The sequence below is a fragment of the Heterodontus francisci genome, chromosome 13, assembly GCF_036365525.1.
Source record: "Heterodontus francisci isolate sHetFra1 chromosome 13, sHetFra1.hap1, whole genome shotgun sequence".
Classification (NCBI taxonomy): domain Eukaryota; kingdom Metazoa; phylum Chordata; class Chondrichthyes; order Heterodontiformes; family Heterodontidae; genus Heterodontus; species Heterodontus francisci.
Genome location: NC_090383.1, coordinates 113,295,097 through 113,312,999, shown reverse-complemented (window position 1 = coordinate 113,312,999; position 17,903 = coordinate 113,295,097). Strand labels below are relative to the sequence as shown.

The window sequence follows — 17,903 nt, the reverse complement described above, 5'->3', positions numbered from 1 at the left end:
GTCCAAATAAAATTTCCAGTAATCTATCCAACTTGACCAAGCTGGCATTCTTAAACGTCAATTCTCAGTTTCTTATTTGAACTCACTCTGTCACGTCTTACAAACTGCTACAGAATATGATTCACATACCATCACCCTGGCACTAGGCCTGCGGAAAAGAGCTATTATTGTGCAAAATATAGATCAGTGTTCCCCTTTTTGCAGTAGTCTGTCTATTTGTTTTTAAAGTTGGTCTGTAAACACTCAGCTTCATAAGTTTACATCGGCTGCTTTTTCCAGATATACAGCTGCATATCATTTTGTTTAATTGCTCTTCTACGTGAAGCTGTACAACAAAGTGCATCTGAGGACAATGGCACAATTCGATTTTGGTGGCCACCAGGAATAGATAAATATTAGGAGAAATCAATCAGGAGTATAACCTGGAATTAATAGATTTTCGAAAGCCTTAAGCATGCGCCAAAAACGTAGATTCAAATCCTCAGTTTTCCTCCCCTGTCCCAATTTATTCCCAACTTCCTCTCCTTTAAGAAAGAAAGACTTGCATTTATACGCCTTTCACAACATCAGGACATCCTAAAGCTCTCTGCAGCCAATTAAGTACATTTGAAGTGCAGTCACTGTTGTAGTATAGGAAACACGGCAGCCAATTTGGGCACAGCAAGCTCCCACAAACAGTAATGTGATAATGGCTAGGTTATTTGTTTTTTAGTGATGTTGTGTGACAGATAAATAGTGGCCAGGGCACCAGAGGGATCAATCCTGCTCTTCTTCGAAATAATACCCTGAAATCTTTTATGCCACCTGGGAGGGCAAAAGATGCCTGGGTTAAAGTCTCAAGGGATATCTCCATGAATAATGGCAACCCTTCAACAACTTGCTCAATGTCTTTCTTCATGCATGAGTCCAGAGCGTGAATGCTGGCAGATTATTCACCATGAATGGCAATCCAGTCCATGCTGATCCTTTCTTAGCATGAAATATACACTTATGTACTTTCTATTGGATAGCTATCAGGAATGGAAACCTGGGCTGATTTTCCATTCCTTACCCAGTGAGGCTGAACCAACCTCCACTCCCATACTGGCTAAGGTCAGTTAACTCGGCAAAGACCAGGGACTGAAGCTGGGAACTTCATGGTTAACTGCATCAGTTGCCTCTGAGAAGCGCAAAATGGCTATTTGGATCATATTTCAACTTTTACCCAGAAGAGAGATCAAATATATTTGCGTCCTCAGCAGATTAGACATCCAGGATGAAAGTTGGGCAACAATGCAGTGGTTGATACCAAGCATACTGTGGAATCAAGGACTAGCATAAAAGAACCATGAATAAGGATACGCCCTGTTCTCTCTGCATAATGGCATTAAAACTTGACTAAGTAATGCTTTCTTTAAGGTATAAAAACAAAAAGTACTGGAAATACTCAGCAGGTCTGGCAGCATAGGTAGAGAGAGAAGCAGAGTTAATGTTTCAGGTCTGTGACCTTTCATCAGAACTGGCAAAGGTTAGAAAAGAATTAGGTTTTAAGCAAGTGAAGGGGAGGGGGGTGGGGAGCGAATAAAGGGGAAGGTGCTTGATAGGGCAGAGGGCAGGAGAGATTAAATAACAAAGCTGTCCTGGGATAAAGGCAAAGATTGTGTTAATGCTTGTGGTTAAAGACAAAGCATTAGTCCAGAGAGAGTGTTAACAGCAGAATAATGAGCAGCTCTGACTACATGAAAAACAGGCACATGGTTAAAAAATAAAATATTTTAAAAAAGGCCAGTCATGCTCTGAAGTTATTGAACTCAATGTTCAGTCTGCAAGGCTATAGAGTGCCTACTCGAAAGATCAGGTGGTGCTCCTCGAGCACCTTTTATACCTTAAACCAAAAACCTCCAACTTGCCTTCATAAGTAGGGACAGATTGCTGTTTGGATCCGGAAACAGGCATAGAACAGTTGCAAAAATGTTCCAAATCTCAAAGAAACTGAAATAAAATAGAACAAAAATTGTGGTAGCTATTTTACCTAGCTTACTGGTTTGTGTTGAAGCCAGCATACGGTTATGACTGATGTTTCAAATGGATGAAAAAGAACACAGAATGAAGCCTCAATCAGTTCTATGCAATGTGACAAGGTGGGTTCTGGCCAAAAAGCCTCTTAAAGGTATATGAGACACCCTTACCTGCCACCCCAACTTGAAGACATCTGAGGTGAAATTGGTCATTGACAGTTACGCAAAACTGGCAACAGCAAATTTACAGCCCTTTTTACCAACCTGTCCAGCCTATTCTGATTTGACACCTTTCCATGCACACTTCCGGCAGGGTCAATGGACAGCAATGAGAGTTCAATTTTCTCCCTGTTTAACCCATAGAACTGGTACCTAATAGTAGCAGCCTCGCTGCCACTCTGGCAGAGTACAGGCAATTCAGAACAGATCACAGACTGAACCAGGTGCCTGTCGAGTCTGCAGCTTACTTTTTGGGTCAACTCTACCAACTCACTGGATAAATTCACACAGCCTTCAAGAAAGTGTGATGATTTTGCATTGTTATAATATGTAATATAATTGCATATCATACAACTCACAAATAGGATTACGATGTATTTTGAATTTACCTCTTTATGCTCAAATCCTCCTTCACTAATAAAAGAGTTAATTAATAGCCAGAAACTCACAAAGCTTTCTTTTTTCCTGCTGCCAACAGTCACTATACAATATAGCAATTACAAAGTACATTAGCTTTCTCTAGTGCCAAAAAAGCAGTCATGCACACTTGTTACTAAAGCATTTTAGGAGTGGCCAAGGAAAGGTATGACAGATAACGATTAAAACCTGATGATAAGTAGATATTGGGCCTAAATTCTTTAGTGTTCCAAACTGGGCACAATTGCAGCTGTATGTCGTGACAGTGAAACACAACAAGGAGGCCCCAAGTGCTGAAGTAAATTCATCCTCGGGCCTCATCAGCATATATTGTGGCGCGCTGTTGCTGCGCACAGCTGGAAACGTGCCCGGTTTGGAAAACAAAGTAATTTAGGCTCCAATATCTATTTATCATCAGGTTTTAATATTGCCTGTCATACCCTTCCTTGCCCACTCCTAAAATGCTTTAGTAACAAGTGTGCAGTACTGCTTTTTTGGCACTAGAAAGAAGCCCAGAGGTAAGCCCATGAGAGGAGGCAATCAGGAGGAGGTTGAGGGAGGGCCAGCTGCAGCCTTAAGTTGTTTTGTGCAGCCAGGTGGAACACTTCTGTTCCTTCTGGCTGCAAAACACTAAAGATTTTCAAAGTTTTTGGGTCTTTTCTGAGCAGCCTCCAAAGATTCCATAAGGACTAAATATAGAAAATGCTGGAAATACTCAGCAGGTCTGGCAGCATCTGTGAAGAGAGAAACAGAGTTAACGTTTCAGGTCTGTAACCTTTCAGTAGAATACAGACCTAAAACGTTAACTCAGTTTCCCTCTCCACAGATGCTGCCAGACCTGTTGAGTATTTCCAACATTTTCTGTTTTTATTTTGGATTTCCAGCATCTGCTGTATTTTACTTTTGTTCTTTCAAGGACTGATGGTTTGGTTGCTCAAGACCCAGAAATGATGACCAGGCCAAACAAATTCTGAAGTCTAAAATGAGTACAGGTTGAGCACAGGCCTCTACACTGCTAAATTATCATTTTACTCATCTTAGGCCCATGAAATGGGTGCCACAATGTTAAATTTAGACACTATTGTTTGGGGGGGGGGGGGGGGGGGCCGAAGGTCATTAATAGGAATTTCTGATAATTTCTACAATTCATTCATTAAAACTTTCAGCACCAAAGAAACTGTAATGAAGAATATTCCATTTCAGAAGTGTTTGAAAGAAATCTGCATGAAGTATGGATAATACAGCACATACAATTTCAGACCTTAATTTTATATCATACAGAACTAGCAAGAAAAAGACAGCTTGATGAATTAAATGAGTTCCTACTGGAAATGATGCCAAACAGTAACAAGTGTCATTCATTATTTCTTTGCTTGAAGTGTGCTGATACCAACATTTTTGTAATTGCTTCACTTATACTGGAGGAATATTGCAGTTACAAAGGAATAGCAATTTCCAAATGCAAATTGACTTGTTTATACAACTCACAATTAACTGTGGTTTAGAAATTACAAATTGTCTTCATTATTTCTGTCTACACAAAAAGCTCATCACCTAATATTAGTATTACAGGGGAGACTTTCAACTGCCGGCCACCCGCTTCACCAGAGAACATCTGGCGGGTACCTTGCACATCCATTTGCAAAATCAAAATTCAGACAGGACTTTAAATGGCATTTGGCACAACTGTTTTATGCTGGTGTTTACTCCACAAGAACCTCCTCCCACCCTATTTTAATCTCAACCTATCAATATAGTCCTTCTATGTTTCTCTCCCTCATGTACTTATCTAACTTCCCCTTAAATGTACCTATGCTACTCCCTTCAACCACTCCATGTGCTAGCGAGTTCCACATTTCCATCATTCTCTGATTTTAAATAGGCAACCAGCGCTTCTGCCCAAACCAGGTTATGCAGATAGACAAATCGGGGTCCTATGCCCGTTGTAAGACCCCAATTGCAATATACAGAGACAGATGGGCAGAACATACACGATGTCTGGCTGTCCCATTTTCCATAGACGTTGAGAGGCCTAACTGGCAATTCATAAAGGGACTGTCAAAGGTTTCTCCAAAAACTTAAGTCCTTTCAGATTTGTTTTTGAAAAAGATTTTTGTGGGGCCATGAGGAGGTGGAGGCAACACAAAAATCTTCTGGCCTACTACTAGTCCCCTCTTGCACCTCTCACCCGCCCTTCTCACCACCCATGGCCCAGACAGGCCATACCTTCTGGTGGTTTAACGCCACAGGCAACTAGCAAGTTGCAATTTGGCACACCCGTTCGCCACCTGCAACTCACTGGCAAAATGATAATGAGGCCCCAATGTGAAAGTGGTTTGGGGCTCCTGACTGCCACATGGGGTGGGCATTGTGGGTGCAACAATGATACAGCCCCAAACCAAAATTCTTCTCTTATATATTTTTTCACAATAAGTTTATTCTGTGCGACAAACGAACTGATACAGACTACTTCTGTGCCAATTTGCAGCATCTTTCATAAGAATCTCTGAAAGAGAATATTGCAAGGTCTTCGCTATGAATTGGTTTATACCAGTGAAAGCATTAACATGTGATATTTGACCTCTTTCCATAGATAAACCAAATTAGCAGCAGCTAAGTAATTTTTTCCTTAATTTACTTACCTTTTTGTTAGCAGGCTTCAGCGTCCCTTGATGGATTGCTTGTTTGGCTGCTCTGTGCCTGACAGAACTGACCACAGCATGCACACTGCATTCTGCAATTTTGTGAAAGGGCCCAAAATAGTAATTTTTCAATTTGCATAGGTAGTGGGCTGAACGCCTGGCACATACCCAGGACAAAATGAGCTTGCGCACACTTTTGCATCACAAAACTATAAAGGACAGACAAACATACAAATATGAACATAAGACAATACCAAAGCATTCTTTAAGCATATCAGGAACAAGAGAAGGGGAGCAGATGGATATTGGACTACTGACTAGCGGCAGTGGGGAAGTAGTTTTTGAAGACACAGAAGAAGTTAAATTACTAAATTCTTTTCTCTTAACCACTGAATAGTAAAATAATGTTGTAAAGCTTTGATTTAAACTTATGGCATATAAGATGTGCATCTATGGTTCAAAGTTCCAATGAATACAAAAGAAAGGCATCCTTTTACATGTAAAATCTCAGAGCAAAGTGTTGTGCATTTATAGAAAAGAGGAAATCAGACTAGCAATACAATCTATCTCTTTGTAAAATTCCCTCATATGAGAGCTTCAATTATGAAATTGATAGCAAATAAACCTACTGAGTGGCAGTGGGCTTGGACAACAAGGTCACCAAGGTAGCAAGCATGTTACAAATTCTGCTGGACAGTTCCTTCCACAAATATCTGATGAGGGAATCCTGAGGATTTGGATGATGGAAGGAATCACCTGGTAACTGGCTTGAAAAAATTATATAACTTAAATATATTCTGTACTGCCAACTGGTATAACCACTGTTCAATGGGACAGGGAATGTCTCCATGCTGAACTCAGGAGCATGCTGACAATACATTCACTCACATTAGGATGCTGCATGCTATGTTCCTTCAAGGACTTCCAGGGCACCTGCTGTCTGCCTAGCAAGGGCCTAAAGGCTTCCCTTGTCAGTTGCCTTGGACCAACCACAGACTATTCACTTTAACATGGGGAGGTAAGTGGAGCCTCCTTGAGGTCAAGGTGCTCCACAATGACATGATTGATGCCAGATACTGGAATTAGGCCTGTCAATACCTGAGCTAGACAGGTTCACTGTGTTCAAGCAGCTGTTGGCAATTGACCAGCCTCTTGGCTCATTGATAAAACATGGAGGAGTAAATCTGCCATGGGGGATGTGATTGCCCCCATTTGGCTCCCAGATAACTTTACAAACAAATCCCCTAATTCCCTCGTGGTCCTGGTCAGAGAAGCAGCCGGAAGCTTACAGTTCCATGTGCTGGCAAGATATGCAGTTTTAGTTGGCTGAACTGAACCACGACTTAATGTGAACACAGGTGACGAGAAAATCTTTCATATAACCTGTGCCATCACACACTGATTGCAATACTTTTGTGGAATGTTTCTGCTTCACCTGTGTGTGGAGCCGGAGGACGTAGGTGAGTTTTTAAATGATTATTTTTCATGTGTGTTCACTATGGAGAAGGACAATGTAGGTGCAGAGATCAGGGAGGGGGATTGTGACATACTCAAACAAATTAGCATTGGAAGAGGTGCCTGAAGATGTGATAGAGGCAGGAACCCTCACAACATTTAAGAAGTATTTAGATGAGCACCTGAAATGTCATCGCATACATGGCTAGGGGCCAAGTGCTGGAAAATGGGATTAGAATAGATAGGTGCTTGATGGCCAGCACGGACAAAGATGGGCAGAAGGGCCTGTTTCTGTGCTGTATAACCCTATGACCTTTAAAAATATGCGAATTTATTCCTCTACCACAGAAAACTGGATCATTCTTTCTATACAATCTTTTACTTGTTTCATGGGATATGGGCGTCGCTGGCAAGGCCAACATTTGTTGCTCATTCCTAACTGCCCTTGAGAAGGTGGTGACGAGCTGGTGATCCAGCGACAGTGAAGGAACAGCGATATATTTCCAAGTCAGGATGGTGTGTGGTTGGAGGAGAACGTGCAGATGGTGGTGTTCCCATGCATCTGCTGTTCTAGGTAGTAGAGGTCACGGGTTTGGAAAGTGCTGTCGAATAAACCTTGGTGAGTTGCTGCAGTGCATCTTTAACATGGTACACACACTGCTGCCACTGTGCATTGGTGGTGGAGGGAGTGAATGTTTAAGGTGGTGGATGGGGTGCTAATCAAGTGGACTGCTTTGTCCTGGATGGCGTCGAGCTTCCTGAGAGTTGTTGGAGCTGCACCGATACAGGCAAGTGGAAAGTATTCCATCACACTCCTGACTTGAGCCTTGTAGATGGTGGACAGGCTTTGGGGAATCAGGAGGTGGGTTACTTGGCGCAGAATTCCCAGCCTCTGACCTGCTCTTGTAGCCACAGCATTTATATGGCTGGTCTAGTTCCACTTTAGACTTTTACTTTCTAAAAACTGCAGGAGACAATCGATAAGTTTAGAACAAGTACAAAGAACAAAGAACAGAGAAAATTACAGCACAGGAACAGGCCCTTCGGCCCTCCAAGCCTGCGCCGATCCAGATCCTCTATCTAAACATGTCGCCTATTTTCTAAGGGTCTGTATCTATTTGCTTCCTGCCCATTCATGTATCTGTCTAGATACATCTTAAAAGACGCTATCGTGCCCGCGTCTACCACCTCCGCTGGCAACGCGTTCCAGGCACCCACCACCCTCCGCATAAAGAACTTTCCACGCATATCCCCCCTAAACTTTTTCCCTCTCACTTTGAACTCGTGACCCCAAGTAATTGAATCCCCCACTCTGGGAAAAAGCTTCTTGCTATCCACCCTGTCTATACCTCTCATGATTTTGTACACCTCAATCAGGTCCCCCCTCAATCTCCTTCTTTCTAATGAAAATAATCCTAATCTACTCAACCTCTCTTCATAGCTAGCGCCCTCCATACCAGGCAACGTCCTGGTGAACCTCCTCTGCACCCTCTCCAAAGCATCTACATCCTTTTGGTAATGTGGCGACCAGAACTGCACGCAGTATTCCAAATGTGGCCGAACCAAAGTCTTATACAACTGTAACATGACCTGCCAACTCTTGTACTCAATACCCCGTCCGATGAAGGAAAGCATGCCGTATGCCTTCTTGACCACTCTATTGACCTGCATTGCCACCTTCAGGGAACAATGGACCTGAACACCCAAATCTCTCTGTACATCAATTTTCCCCAGGACTTTTCCATTTACTGTATAGTTCACTCTTGAATTGGATCTTCCAAAATGCATCACCTCACATTTGCCCGGATTGAACTCCATCTGCCATTTCTCTGCCCAACTCTCCAATCTATCTATATTCTGCTGTATTCTCTGACAGTCCCCTTCACTATCTGCTACTCCACCAATCTTAGTGTCGTCTGCAAACTTGCTAATCAGACCACCTATACTTTCCTCCAAATCATTTATGTATATCACAAACAGTGGTCCCAGCACGGATCCCTGTGGAACACCACTGGTCACACGTCTCCATTGTGAGAAACTCCCTTCCACTGCTACTCTCTGTCTCCTGTTGCCCAGCCAGTTCTTTATCCATCTAGCTAGTACACCCTGGACCCCATGCGACTTCACTTTCTCCATCAGCCTACCATGGGGAACCTTATCAAACGCCTTACTGAAGTCCATGTATATGACATCTACAGCCCTTCCCTCATCAATCAACTTTGGCACTTCCTCAAAGAATTCTATTAAGTTGGTAAGACATGACCTTCCCTGCACAAAACCATGTTGCCTATCACTGATAAGCCCATTTTCTTCCAAATGGGAATAGATCCTATCCCTCAGTATCTTCTCCAGCAGCTTCCCTACCACTGACGTCAGGCTCACCGGTCTATACTTACCTGGATTATTCCTGCTACCCTTCTTAAACAAGGGGACAACATTAGCAATTTTCCAGTCCTCCGGGACCTCACCCGTGTTTAAGGATGCTGCAAAGATATCTGTTAAGGCCCCAGCTATTTCCTCTCTCGCTTCCCTCAGTAACCTGGGATAGATCCCATCCGGACCTGGGGACTTGTCCACCTTAATGCCTTTTAGAATACCCAACACTTCCTCCCTCCTTATGCCGACTTGACCTAGAGTAATCAAACATCTGTCCCTAACCTCAACATCCGTCATGTCCCTCTCCTCGGTGAATACCGATGCAAAGTACTCGTTTAGAATCTCACCCATTTTCTCTGACTCCACACATAACTTTCCTCCTTTGTCCTTGAGTGGGCCAATCCTTTCTCTAGTTACCCTCTTGCTCCTTATATATGAATAAAAGGCTTTGGGATTTTCCTTAACCCTGTTTGCTAAAGATATTTCATGACCCCTTTTAGCCCTCTAAATTCCTCGTTTCAGATTGGTCCTACATTCCCGATATTCTTTCAAAGCTTCGTCTTTCTTCAGCCTCCTAGACCTTATGTATGCTTCCTTTTTCCTCTTAGCTAGTCTCACAATTTCACCTGTCATCCATGGTTCCCTAATCCTGCCACTTCTATCCCTCATTTTCACAGGAACATGTCTCTCCTGCACGCTAATCAACCTCTCTTTAAAAGCCTCCCACATATCAAATCTGGATTTACCTTCAAACAGCTGCTCCCAATCTACATTCCCCAGCTACTGCCGAATTTTGGCCTTCCCCCAATTTAGCACTCTTCCTTTAGGACCACTCTTGTCTTTGTCCATGAGTATTCTAAAACTTACGGAATTGTGATCACTATTCCCAAAGTAGTCCCCCACTGAAACTTCAACCACCTGGCCGGGCTCATTCCCCAACACCAGGTCCAGTATGGCCGCTTCCCGAGTTGGACTATTTACATACTGCTCTAGAAAACCCTCCTGGATGCTCCTTACAAATTCTGCTCCATCTAGACCTCTAACACTAAGTGAATCACAGTCAATGTTGGGAAAATTAAAATCTCCTATCACCACCACCCTGTTGCTCCTACATCTTTCCATAATCTGTTTACATATTTGTACCTCTATCTCACGCTCGCTGTTGGGAGGCCTGTAGTACAGCCCCAACATTGTTACCGCACCCTTCCTATTTCTGAGTTCTGCCCATATTGCCTCACTGCTCGAGCCCTCCATAGTGCCCTCCTTCAGCACAGCTGTGATATCCTCTTTGACCAGTAATGCCAGTAAAAAACCAGTAAAAACAGAGAGATGTAAATGTAGAAAAGTCTAAACGTTTTAGGTAATAACTTATGATCAAAATAATTTATACTCTCGAACACCCTCACTTGGTGATCGCTGCAATTTCTGGGGACCCACTCTGCTAGTGCAAGTGCAAAGGATCAGCACCCTTGTCTGTCCTTGCCTGAAGCCGTTGGCTCCGCTTCAAATAGCAGGAATGAAGTCATTTGCATGGACTAATTGGGTTTCTTTATGCCCCTAGAGTGTACTGCCAGCAGGGCAAGCGATCCAAATTGAATCGAGACACAGAGGCCAGCAACCCCTGGAGGCGTGAGAGGCATCGACCAGCATTGCATCTCAATTATTAAAGTGAAACGTGGGGCCAATTTTGAGTGGACCATAAGGCTCTTGTTTTGGGCATGCGCTGGAAGTATAACATTAATTATGGACGCAAAAGCAAGCAGTAACTTTTTTTTTTACCCGTGTCCTGTTATGGAAACAAGCAATATAAAATGGAGCAGGGGAGGTGTGCTATACACAATGTATATGACATCATAGATTGCAACATATTAGAGCGCTCAAGTGAGCTGACACTATATTGCATTTCGAGATAGAGATAGAGAAAAAGTTGTAAAAGCAATGACCTACATTATTCTGGCAAATCTGGTGCACAGGTCTAGCATGAGCATCTGGAACAGTTACTACACTTCGACCAACATTCAGATCAAACACCTCCAAAGCACGGTTTGTGCCAGCTGTCAGAACAATATCTGCCATTTCTTTCTGTCAAGGTAAACAGTAGTGAGTGGTATCACAGAAACATTAATTCTTATCGACTATAAACAAAACCAGAACAATTTTACTCTTCATTACCGCCCACATGCAGAACCCACAGCCTACAGATTTAATTATAGGTAAACTTGCTGAGTTCAGGAATATCGTTCCAAAAACGATCCTAATCGGGATAAAATACTTTAAGGTGCCTAATACTGTAGGGCTGATCTCAACATAGAAGTCATGTTTTTGACAATTTTTTTTCTCTTCTCTCCTCTCCTGAAGGCACTGAGTCCCTGCATGGGGCCAGTGACCCAGAGGCCACTATTCATGTCTTAGCCTTCGCAATGAGCGTTGGTCGGATACACAACCATGAAAAACATCAAAATCAAACTCTCTTTTGATATCTACACATATGCGCAATTTGATCAGGGATCAAAGGACAGCCATCAAGGAGTGGGGATCGTCGCCAATTTTTCCCTCCATTAATTTTAGGGAACTGAAGCTAAGCGTAGCAACTCTACCATTGCATTCTGAGATCAGCTAACTCTGCCGGGATCTGTGACGGAACCTTGGGCCAATGGTGCCTGTATGGCTCAGCTGATAACATCCTTGGGGACAGTAATGGGACAGCAGGGCATTGGGTGGAGAGCAGGGCTTTGGGACGGGTGTGGGGAGGGGTTGGGAGGACCAAGATAACAATCTTATTAAATAAGAACTTAAGGAAAGAAAATTTACTGAACCTTAAGGCAGTCGCACTTTGTAGTTATTCCAAGTACAAATAAAAAATGTAACTTTTTTAAATAAGAAGTCTGATGTCCCTAGCCTGATGGTTAGTGGCTAAATTGTCACTTCAAACCCAGTGTAAACTCAATGAAATGCTATTTCTTCAACACAAACCTCCAGCTAGTGCACAATTTCTTCAAAAGGGCAAGTTCAACTCTCAGATTTCATACATGACCCTATAATAGCTTTTAATAACTTTTTTTTTGTGCCAGCCCTAACCCCACTTACACCAATGGCTGTGATCCAGGTGGACAGAGGCACTAACCCCAAAAGGTGATGGCAGATACTCCAAGGTTAATCCAGAACCTGGGATATCTGAAACCTGGCTAAATTTGTGGCTGTTCCAGTGCTTTCCTGCTGAAATTACAGTAGGAGTGTGCCAGAAGGGCCTTGGGTTTTCAGCCCAATTGAATTTTTTTCAGACATAAATAGAATGGAACGGAGATATAGATAGTTTGAAATATATTATCCAGAGAAGCAGAACAGACCTCAGAGCACTAAAAAAATTGATAACATATGAGAACTGGGAAATGCCAGTCTGACAAACTCAACAGTATTTTGCTAAAGTAACTAATTAAAACAGTGATCTGTTGCAAAACACATTTTTTCCAAAGTAACAAACCTTTTTGAGACAGACAAGCTTAAAGTTCACAAGCCCGTCAAATTGTAACAACAACTTATATTTATGCCTTTAACATAATAAAATGTCCTATGGTGCTTCACAGGAGTATTATTAAATAAAATATGACACCAAGCCACATAAACTGTAGCTCACAATGTTGGTTATGCAGGTAAAGTTCATCAAAAAAGAAACAAGATTATCTACGAACATACAAATTAGGAGCAGGAGTAGGCTACTCGGCCCCTCGAGTCTGCTCCGCCATTCAACAAGATCATGGCTGATCTGATTGTGACCTCAACTACACATTCCCGCCTACTCCGATAATCTTCATTCCCTTGCTTATCAAGAATCTATCTACCTCTGCCTTAAAAATATTCAAAGACTCTGCTTCCACCATCTTTTGAGGAAGAGAGTTCCAAAGACTTACGACCCTGTGACACAAATAATTTCTCATCTGTCTTAAATGGGCGACCCCTTATTTTTAAACAGTGACCCCTAGTTCTAGATATATCTAAAATATTTAAGTACAATCATCCAGGTCCAATTCTTTTTCCATCTTCAAATTTGCATTAGTCCATGCCAAGAACATACAAGCAACTGATTTTTAGGCTTCTGCTAACTATCCTCAGTCATCGGCTATAAGGTGATAAACAGGAGCAGCAAGGTTGACTCTCACCCCACCTTCCCTAGCTCTCTGAGATGAAGCTCCTCATTTCCGCTCTGCACATTCTGCTGGAAGCTTAGACAAGGCTTCAATCCTGCTATGTTAGGAAATGGTGGACACAATGCCGAAATGCCTACCATTTGCAGACATAGGACATGGTAATACCATGTATGGTGCCACCTCACTGCCTACAGTTGGTCATTCTGCTGCACATTTAACCAACTGCACAGCAAATTGTGTATCCAAATTATATGTGGCACAGGCCCAATCCAAATTCAACTATTTGAAAATAAACCCAAAATAGGCAGATTCCGACCATTTTGGGTTCTCAACGAGTTTGATTCTGAACCCTACGAATTAGTTTAAACTGACACTTGCTGACAGAACATTCCTTTGTTACATCTGTGTAATTTTACATGTGTTACACTTGGGAGAATTAAAGACCATCTTAACAAAACTGGCATCATAGTGTGATTGATTCTAAATCCAAAACTGCACAATTTTAAATGGATATTATCTGCAATGTGATGTACGGAATTGGGAGATTTTTCCAGCACCTCCTAGGGTTATATTGTTGAAAATGATCCAATCGTCTGAAATCTGATAGGAGGAGAAACATGGTAGCAGGAAAATGGACACGGGCACTTTAGACAAAAATAATTAACCTCCACCATGTGGGTGTCAGATTCAACTCGGAAAGTAGGTGAAACTCACAAGAATTGCCCTATAATAAAGAATGGTTTTGGATCTCTTTCAGAAAGCTGACCTAATGAGAATAAACGTGCACAAAAGAATCGCAGCAAATTGAAAACAGACCACTGCATACTTTACCCAGTCTTCTATAACCATTTAACCATGTCTGCTTTTCTAAAATTAACTTCTCTTTTGCTATGTTAGAAAAAAGTTGTTCTATTTCAGCTGTTCTTACTTATGGAGATGACATTACTTTTAATAACGTTACTTTCGATTTGCTCACAACTGGGAGATTTTACAACAATATTATCTTTGTATCTGTGACAATTAAATATGACATTGCAGGCAAAACAATGTGTAAAGATATAAAAGGTTACACCGGGAGACCCTTTACAAACTGCAACAACACAGGTGACAGCAAGGTACATCATGAAAATGAAAGTGAGATGGGACTGAGTGAAAAGAGAAAATGGATGAGAGGAAAGAGATGGATCTAGGAGTTCACCGTACTCAAATGGAGAATGTGAAATGGTACAGACTGCCTAGATTCATATAACCCGCATCATTACCAAAGGTTCTACAAGGACAGAAACCCAGAGATCAATAGCTATGCTCCCAACAAACACCATTCCTAGAAGGGATATCCAAAGGAATAAGCCAAACTGTATTGATAATCCTTTCAGACGAGACTATTTTTAGGAGCACCTGCAGCAAGGTATACTGTGATTGCTGCACTGCCTGTTATGAGAGAGAGCATTGATGTACATTGCAGGTCTCTCACATATCCTCATTGGCCTGGCAGTCACCTCCCAAATCCATGCCTATCTGTTCCACAACCGGCTGTCTGAATCTCTACAATCTGGTGTGAGCCCCTGCTACAGTACCAAAATGATCCCAAGCAAAATCAAATCCTCCCTGACAATGGTGCACTTTATCTCCTAATCTTCCTCAACTATTCTGCAGCATTTCACACGGTCAACCCACCATCCTCCTCCAACGCCTCTCCTCCATTGTCCAGCTTAATGGAACTGCCATCTTTAAGGTTCCACTCTTTTCTTTATTCGTTAATGGGACATTGGCATCGCTGGCAAGGCCAGCATTTATTGCCCATCCCTAATTGCCTTTGAAAAGGTGGTGGTGAGCTGCCTTCTTGAACCGCTGCAGTCCATAAGATTTAGATACATCGGGGGCTGAATTTTGCCATTAATGGTGTTACAGTCACATGGCATAACGTGGGTGGTTCTCACTGTTCAACTGCCCACCTGACCGCAGCAAGTGTATTTGTATTAGAGTTTAGCCCGTCGGTGTTTTATTTTTCAAATAACTAGACAGCAACAGGTTATCTTGTAGGTTTTAAAAACAGAAAGTCAATTGTTTATTGATCAATATCCCTTACCCGGAAATTGTCGCAACCGCATCTACTCACGCATTTACTCACGTACACATACACACAAGAAACAGGTAGAGAAGGGAAAGAGGAAGGTGTTTTTTTTTAAATGGGGGAGAAAGGTTACAACAAACCCGTTGAATTCTCTTGATACTCAACTTCTTGATGGTTGCAGACCAGAAACGATGGTAGATTTCTCTCTAGATTGAAAGATCTGCTGAAGATGGTGGGTCACTTCCAGCTCTCTCTGCTGTATAGATGTCGAATTTTCCAACAGGACATATGCTTTCTGGTTTGCTGGAATGCCAGTTGTTACAAGTAGCTTCACCTTCTGGGTTAGTCTCTCTCTCTGGCTGTCTTTTTTAAGATAAAACTGTCAATTCTCACTTCCTGTTAGGAGACATTCTGGTTTCTTCCCCATGGTGATTGCACAATAGCCCAGGATGTGGCCAGTTCACACCTCCTTTGTTTTAGAAGAGATTAAATTCTGGAGTGTTTATAGGATAGGTGTAAGATGGGTTTCATTAACACCTTTTGGCTTTGAAGATTTGTCCTTTGTGTTTGTCAGACTGTTGAGTACACAAAAGGCTAATCCCCTTTTTCCTCGGTGGTCATTTTGGACCATTGTTGACTTCTTAAAATAAAGGTTCATTTTTTAAAGATAAAGTCCAATTTTTCATAACTTTTCAGTTAGTCCGTGAATGTTGTATCATCGCACTTCCGATGTGCATGACAATGGAGAAGTCCCATCGCCTTGGCCAGCGGAGGGACCAGGGGCATATTGTCGGCACCAGCCAATTAAGAGACCGTTGCCAAGGGCACCATCCAAATAAGGTTGGTGGCCCACCCACAAGAGCTCATGGCCCAATCAGAAGGCTGATAGCTCAGCAGAGCCACCACTGGCGGTGGCCATTACTGAGGTTGCAGCTCCAGGGAGAGGGCGCCTCAATGGCCCAGCATCCTCAAAGATGGGTATGTTGTGTTGGGAGATGCTGGGGCCAGGCAGGCAGGCCCCAGAAAATGGGGGGGGGGGGGGGGGGGGCATTACTGAGCGTTACTGACGCCATTGCTGCAGGGGCAGCCACTACCACCGGGTTGTTGGAGCTGCACTCATCCAGACAAATGGAGAGTACTCCTTCACACTCCTGACTTGCACCTTGTAGTGGTGATCAGGATTTCTGCGCTCGGGGAGCAGAATTTTGTCCAAGCGCAGAGCTGAAAAGGCTGGGGCAGTCCTGCCTCGGCCAGCTGGAGCCCCCACCCCCCCCTCCCCCCCCCCGGAGCAATTCTACGGCGCCGGTCAATTAACAACCTGGCGTCAGGATACCCATCCCTTTAAGGCTAGGGATCCCACCTCCAAAGGCTGCTAGCATCAGAGGGCCGGCAACTCAGCAGTATCGGTAGCACCACTGGGAGCAGTGGCCACTGCCGGTACTGTAAAAGGCCTTGGACCTAGGCCCAGCGCTGGAGCCTGGACCCAAGGTAAATGAAGTGGGGTTGCTGGGACCAGACCAGCAGGCCCCAGCGAGGGTGGGTGGGAGGTGGAGGGTGGGTGTTTAGTGCAGGGGAGGGGGTTTCAGTGAGGTGCAGATTTTCCTGCCAGGGAGCTTCCTTGGCCACAGATTCCCCACCGACGAGGCCCCCCACCCCCACCCCACCACCAAGCCCACAGGGAGGTCACCTCATTTTACTGGATGACCTCTCCGCGTGGTGGAGCCCCCGCCCCAACGCTGGTTAAATCCCAGCAGCAGCAGGAAGAAGCCCTTAAGGGCCTCAATTGGCCTCTGGGAGGGAACGCTGTCTTCGGCCTATCCCTCCCCCAACAAAATTGCATTGCGACAGGGTGATGAGGGCCCTCCCCACTCCAGCCTCCCGTCGCAATTCTATGGACCCTCCGCCTCCGAATATGTCTCGGGGGGCCCATAAAATTCAGTCCAGGGGCTGAATTACTCGCTGCAGAATACCCAATCTCTAACCTGCTTTTGTAGCCACAGTATTTATGTGGCTAATCCAAGTTTCTGGTCAATGGGTGATCACCGGGATGTTGATAGTGGTGGATTCAGCGATGGTAATGCAATTGGATGTCAAGAGTAGTTGATTAGATTCTCTCTTGTTATCAATTCATAGAAAGAGCATTCCCTGCAACGGCTTTTTTTCCCACCCCACACCATTACCTCCAAAGACCTATGTTTGGCCCCCTCGCATTGCTGAATGGTGATATCATCTGAGACATGTGGTAAACCTCCACAAATATGCTAATGATAGCTCGACTTCTCTACCACCTGTCTGAACCTGTCCAATGCCTTTGTGCTTCACCAACATCTGGTCTTGGATGAGCAGCAATTTCTTCGAGTCAAACAATGGGAAGACTAAAGTAATCTCATTTGGATCCCGCCAGAACCTCAGTACACTAATCATTGATTCCATTCCTCTCCATTGTCTCTGTCTCAGGCTGAACCAGAATTGTTTACAATCTTAGTGTCCTACTCTTGCACAAATTGAGCTTCAGACCCTACATCCTCTCCATTACCAAGACTCCCTACTTGTGCTATCTCTCAACAACTCTTGCTCA

The 17,903-nt window shown here is 43.5% G+C and overlaps 1 protein-coding gene across 4 annotated transcripts in view; it reads right to left on the bottom strand.

Annotated features, from left to right (window-relative positions):
- wdr27 (WD repeat domain 27) overlaps positions 1–17,903 on the bottom strand; it is a 412,961-nt gene that overhangs the window by 302,979 nt on the left and 92,079 nt on the right. For all 4 annotated transcript variants that reach the window (XM_068045466.1, XM_068045467.1, XM_068045469.1 and 1 more), the window contains one exon: positions 11,054–11,175. In XM_068045466.1, coding sequence (XP_067901567.1) covers positions 11,054–11,175 — 122 coding nt within the window. The remainder of the gene's footprint in view (positions 1–11,053; positions 11,176–17,903) is intronic.